The 6000-nt window shown below is 40.2% G+C and overlaps 1 protein-coding gene across 1 annotated transcript in view; it reads left to right on the forward strand.

Moving 5' to 3' along the window:
- The window catches only part of GALK2 (galactokinase 2), a 245251-nt gene extending 239672 nt beyond the window's left edge, over window positions 1-5579 (forward strand). Inside the window, exon 10 of the mRNA XM_088472801.1 lies at window positions 5027-5579. Coding sequence (XP_088328927.1) covers window positions 5027-5237 — 211 coding nt within the window. The 3' untranslated portion in view covers window positions 5238-5579. The remainder of the gene's footprint in view (window positions 1-5026) is intronic.
- The last annotated feature ends 421 nt before the right edge of the window (window positions 5580-6000 follow it).

Below are 6000 nucleotides of genomic sequence, written 5' to 3' on the forward strand. Positions count from 1 at the left end.
TGACAAATGTTTGCAAATGGAGACTGCATGGCTAGGTGCTTGATTTTATACATCAGAGGTAACGGGTCTGATTGAAACACCTCAATTCAATAATTAACGGGTGTGGCCAAATACTTTGGTCCATGTGGTGTGTATGTATAGATATATATATATCCATTATATTACATAACATTGAGGGATGTACCAGTTAGATCAGTAGTGGTAACAAAATATGACCAGTGAAGAAAATAATGGCAGGGTTATTCTTGTTAGATTAAGTGACTGGGAAGGAAATGCCAGTCAGACGAAATAGCTGTGAGCTATATACCTATTAAGGTAATAGGGAGGATATTCTAGTTATTTAAAGTATCTGAGGAGGACACACCTATCTGAGAAGAACACCTATCAGATGAAGTAAGAGGGACACACCTACTGTATCAGATGAAGTAACTGAGAGGGACACACCTACAGTATCAGATGAAGTAACTGAGAAGGACACACCTGCTGTATCAGATGAAGTAACTGAGAAGGACACACCTGCTGTATCAGATGAAGTAACTGAGAAGGACACACCTGTTGTATCAGATGAAGTAACTGAGAGGGACACACCTATCAGATGAAGTAACTGAGAGGGACACACCTATCAGATGAAGTAACTGAGAGGGACACACCTATCAGATGAAGTAACTGAGAAGGACACACCTATCAGATGAAGTAACTGAGAGGGACACACCTATCAGATGAAGTAACTGAGAGGGACACACCTATCAGATGAAGTAACTGAGAGGGACACACCTATCAGATGAAGTAACCGAGAGGGACACACCTATCAGATGAAGTAACCGAGAGGGACACACCTATCAGATGAAGTAACCGAGAGGGACACACCTATCAGATGAAGTAACCGAGAGACACACACCTATCAGATGGAGTAAGTGGTGATAGACGACCGATAGACGAAGTAATGAGAATTAAGCTTGCCACAGGTGAAAGACTGAGGCCGTTTGTTTGAGCTCCCATATTTTTACAGTGTTCTCCCCTTGCTTTATTTCTTGTGCAGTCCACACCGCAAATTCCCCAGCCGTCCGGCACTGTAATGTGGCGAAACCCACGCTGCACTGATGTTCCATATAGAAACGTCAGCGCAGTGCAACTTGTTGGCAGCGTCACAGTGCCAGGCAACATCAGAGTGAAGGGCAGAGCAGATCCCTCCCCAAGTATAAAAGTAAGGGCGCGATTGTTCTGTTTCTGCTGCGGTGAGAAGCTGTACCAGTGTAATTACTGCAACCGCCCGTTCTCTGACCCCACCTACAAGAGTGAAGCATCTGGAGGCCCACAGGTTACAGCATTTCCCTTCGCTCAGTTTGGCACCCCCCACCCTGAGGAATTTTTGGGGTGAACACTGATTTAGGCAGGGCCTGTTCTAGACCAATTGAAGCCCAGGGCGAGAATTTCTTTTGGCACCCCCGATTTAAACTTGCACCCCGTTGTCAAGGGCCCACAAAATCCCCATACTTTTACTTCCTAGTAGTTACACACATTTGCAGTATATTTTTGCCAGCTCCAATAACAAGTCTGTTTTGTAAAAAAAAAAAAAATGTAAGGATTAAAAAATTTACCGAAAAAAAAAACATTTATCCATTTTATGTAAACAACATATATTTGGTATATAAACATTTCAGAGGAATTGGTGAATAGATCCTAGCTTACATTTGTGACGCTAAGTAATCATCCCTAAAATATGACCAAATGAAATCTGCCTATGCCAGAAAATGCAATGCCATTTGCAAACAAATAGGGGTTATTCTAGATTTAGACAGAATGAGGTGCAATTACAATCAAGATGCATAGTTCTGTCAGTAGCTGCATCGCCTGGCACAGTGACTAGGATATACGACATACCTTGTCCCAGCCAGGTGTTATATAGAATTATAGTCACTGGTAGAGCAATATGCTTTTCTGAGGGTATATATAAAATTAATACAGTATATAACATCCTACACATCATAACATGGGAGGGTGTAAGAACACTATATAGATGGTTCTGCATTATTTATATACAATTTTCTGTAGATACCATAGATATATAGGTATTACACATAACGGTTCAGTAGTGGATACTGTATATATTTGTGTGTGTGTGTATATATATATATATATATATATATATATATAGTGAGCTGTAGATAGATTATATATATGTATTTCTGTAGGTGGTATAAAGACAGTATAATGCTTTCGTCCCTGTCCCTGATAAATAATGACAATGATTGCCCATCCACCCCACGGGCTGTGAACCCCTCACACAGCACCCCACCACCACTGAGCACACCTCAATTTACCCTGGCTTATGCGCTGCAGCTGCATCCACCACTTATGGTTTTCCCCTTTTGGCCTTGCCTAGGGATGGACATCGGAAGCCAATGTTTGATTCGATGGAAGTACTTTATCCATTGAATAGCTGAAATTCAAAGGTTACCAGCCATCAAATGCAGCTTTCCAATGCCCATCCGATGGATGGCTGTACATGTGCACAGCCTCTATTCACAGTGTTAAGAGGGGAGCCAGAGGATTCTATTTCCCCTTCATCCTAAGAACCCAGAGGTGACGTGGAGTGAGGGTGGAAGTGCGGTTCCATGCCCTCACAGGACTGTTATCTTGTCTCGGCTGGAGTATCTGGCCACCGATAGTAGAAATTTGTACGCTTGCTATGCTTCGGGCACGGTTACTATTGGATAGTAACTGATGAAGTTATGGTCCGTTCAGTGAAGGGCATCTAGAGGCTACCGGGAGCCTGGGGGCAGCCCAGGATCCCTGAGATTGCTGGGCACGCCCCCACAGTGACGTAAAAGGAAGTGCCATGAGGCTCCGCCGCTTTATCTGGTATAAGCATAAGTGGCAATGGTTATGCTATTGAATGGTAGCAATGCAATGGCTAGTTGCCATCACATTGCTGGATTTGATGTCATTCAGTGCTGGGCTTCCGATGTCCATCCCTAGCCTCGCCTGAATCTTTCCAGTCAGACTGATTCCCCATTGAATCATTCATTCAAAGCTGCCGGCCTATGAATGTAGAGAGATATGGGAGCTGTAGTTTTGCTCGGCTAATGAATGGACAGGGGTAAAACACACAGACTGCAACTCCCAGAGGGCCTTGCAGCTGCAGTGTAGAGGCAGCCCTCAGCCAATCACAGCTCAAGTTTAGTCTAAATTGTGCTTGGACTCGGTACCGTAAATCCACATTCAGTAAGTATTAGAGATGACACCAACGGGACACTGTGCCTTTGGCCGTGGCGCACGGGGCAACAGCCCTGCCTTTGAACCACCAATGGATTTAGGACACAGCAACCTGTTTGCTCTTGTTAGTTATTAATAACTGAACGGAAGCACTGGGATTAGGGAATGGGTACATATCAACACCAGTAGTTACCTCAGGAAGGGTATGACCAACTTGCCTAGTCTTGCAATTTTCAGACAGATCAGATGACTATGAATACAAACTGCTGCGAGAATGTGAGAGTTGGCAGGTATGTAGCAGAAAGCATAATTAATATGGTGATTGGTTATGTTGGAGAGGGGTTAGATTATCAGATACTGAATTATGTAGAGATGACCAGTTTCTGTTTTATATATTTTGTATGGCGAAAGAGCCCTTGTATTTTTATTGTATTGTATATCTTAGCATTGTAATTACCCTTATGCTTTTAGTATAATTTGGTGGTTATCTTTGTTTTATGAGAGTACCATGACATCTTGTATGTCTTTTGGGACTCCTCAAACGTAATACTTGTTATTTTAGAGGTCTGAATATGCCAGTGATTCACTTTGACATTTAAGACTCCCTGCGTCATGCAATACAGTGGATGTTCTAATTCAGGATTAGGTAACCTGGGAATCTCCAGCTGTTGTTTGGCAATTTATTCTGATATGCTTTTCCATCTAGTGACGGCTTTTCCTAATGACTGCACTGTGAAACAATAACAACAGAGCACCAGCAGGTTGCATGCAGCAGTTTAACATTTTTGAAGCCTCTAAAACTCTAGTAGTCCATTAGCTGTCTTATAACTCTCATGGAAAACTGTGCGTTTTCCAGCACAATTCTGTGTTAAATTAGTATCCGCATGAAATGTATTTGTTCAATCAATTTTTTTTTTATAACAAATATTTTATTGAAGCGCCATCATATGTACAGACATCGCAATGAACAATAATACACATGTTCATGAAAAAGGAAGTTCAATCAATTTTAATTAACTCATGTGCTTGTAAGGTCTTCACAGGAAAATGATGATTAAAGTGGTTCACATTTTTTTGTGTTTAATTATATACTACCATTTACTTGAGTCATTTTCTTTTTTTGCATATCAGTTTATATATTGTATATTTATATTTTACATTTATGGTGCCTTATATTCAAAGATGTGTTATTGTTTATGGAAAACATACATTGTGCCATTATAATGTGGAATGAGGTAATCGGTTATATAAAGGCAGTTCCATTACCTTGTGCTACAGTCACAATAAAGTAAATATAGTACCTGTGCTTATCAATATAGGGATCACTTGACAAGGAAAAGGTACTGTATTTGTGGGCAGTTGTACATGCTGAATAGACTATGGACACAAGAAGCTTCATGAAAATTCAGCAGAGGAAAAAGTTAATCTGAAATATATCATTTTGTGTTGATTCATTATACGATACTACAAATTATTTACAGATAAAATACTGTTGCAGCTTTGGCTATAGCAGAAGTTCTCAAACTCGGTCCTCAGGACCCCACACAGGTCACGTTTTCCAGGTCACCCAGCAGGTGCACAGGTGTAATCATTACTCACTGACACATTTTATAAGGTCCACAGGTGTAATCATTACTCACTGACACATTTTATAAGGTCCACAGGTGGAGCTAATTATTTCACTTGATTCAGTGTGGAGACATGGAAAACATGCGTACCGAGTTTGAGAACCTGTGGGCTACAGCATTTTTTTTTTTTTTTCTTGTAAATGGAGAGAAAATGCTCTGAAGTTATAATTGTTTGATTTTAGGAAATCTGGTGCCATTGGATCACGGCTTACTGGGGCTGGATGGGGAGGCTGCACAGTTTCTATGGTCCCAGTGGAAAAGCTGAACGACTTCCTGTTAAATGTGCAAGAGAAATATTACAAAACAGATGTCCGCAGAGCTGCAATGCAGGAACAGAGCCTGTTTGCCACAAAGCCTGGAAGTGGAGCAATGATAATTCTGGAAGAAAAGTGACTCATAAGTAAACATGACCATAGTTACACATACATTATAAGCCAAAGGTTCCCAAACTCCATCATTACAGTCCACATTTTAAGGATATCCAAGCTTGAGCACAGGTGACTGAATTATTACCTCAGTCAATTTATTTAATAATCTGGACTCGAGCATGGATATCCTTAAAACCTGGACTGTAATGGCGGAGTTTGGGAACTTCTGTTATAAGCAATAATTTCCTGGTTCAACATGTCCTTGTCCTTAAATCATTATCATTGGGTAACATGTAAAATGATTACTAGTATATTATGAAAACTTCAGTGAAATAAAAGAATGCAACTGGAAATAAAGAATTTTAAATTGTTTTATTCTTTTAATAAGCAACAGTAGGTGACATCATAAATATTGGCTTCAACATAAATCCTTTAAGGCATTACTAACGTCTGCTCTTCAGTTAGGTCACAGTTGTCAGCATCAAGAACATCTTGTATTGTCAAATGCTCTTTCCTGAATAGTTTGCTGGAAAACGGCATCTTATGCTATTGTAAGGTAAGACAAAAATGTTAAGTAAATTGATATAGACAACATGATCAGTCTTGAAACAATTGAGGAACAGGACATGAGTATAGCAATAAAATACAGTACCTATCCAAGGACCAATCAGTTCAATCTATTGGAAAAGTATTTGAATAAGAGAACATTGTTATAGTCTCACCAAATACTGCTTATCTCAGAAATTGAACTTCAGGATACAATGGAATTTAGTTATTATCCCGGTTGC

The sequence above is a fragment of the Taudactylus pleione genome, unplaced genomic scaffold (assembly GCF_031769625.1).
Source record: "Taudactylus pleione unplaced genomic scaffold, aTauple2 ptg000129l, whole genome shotgun sequence".
NCBI classification, from domain to species: domain Eukaryota; kingdom Metazoa; phylum Chordata; class Amphibia; order Anura; family Myobatrachidae; genus Taudactylus; species Taudactylus pleione.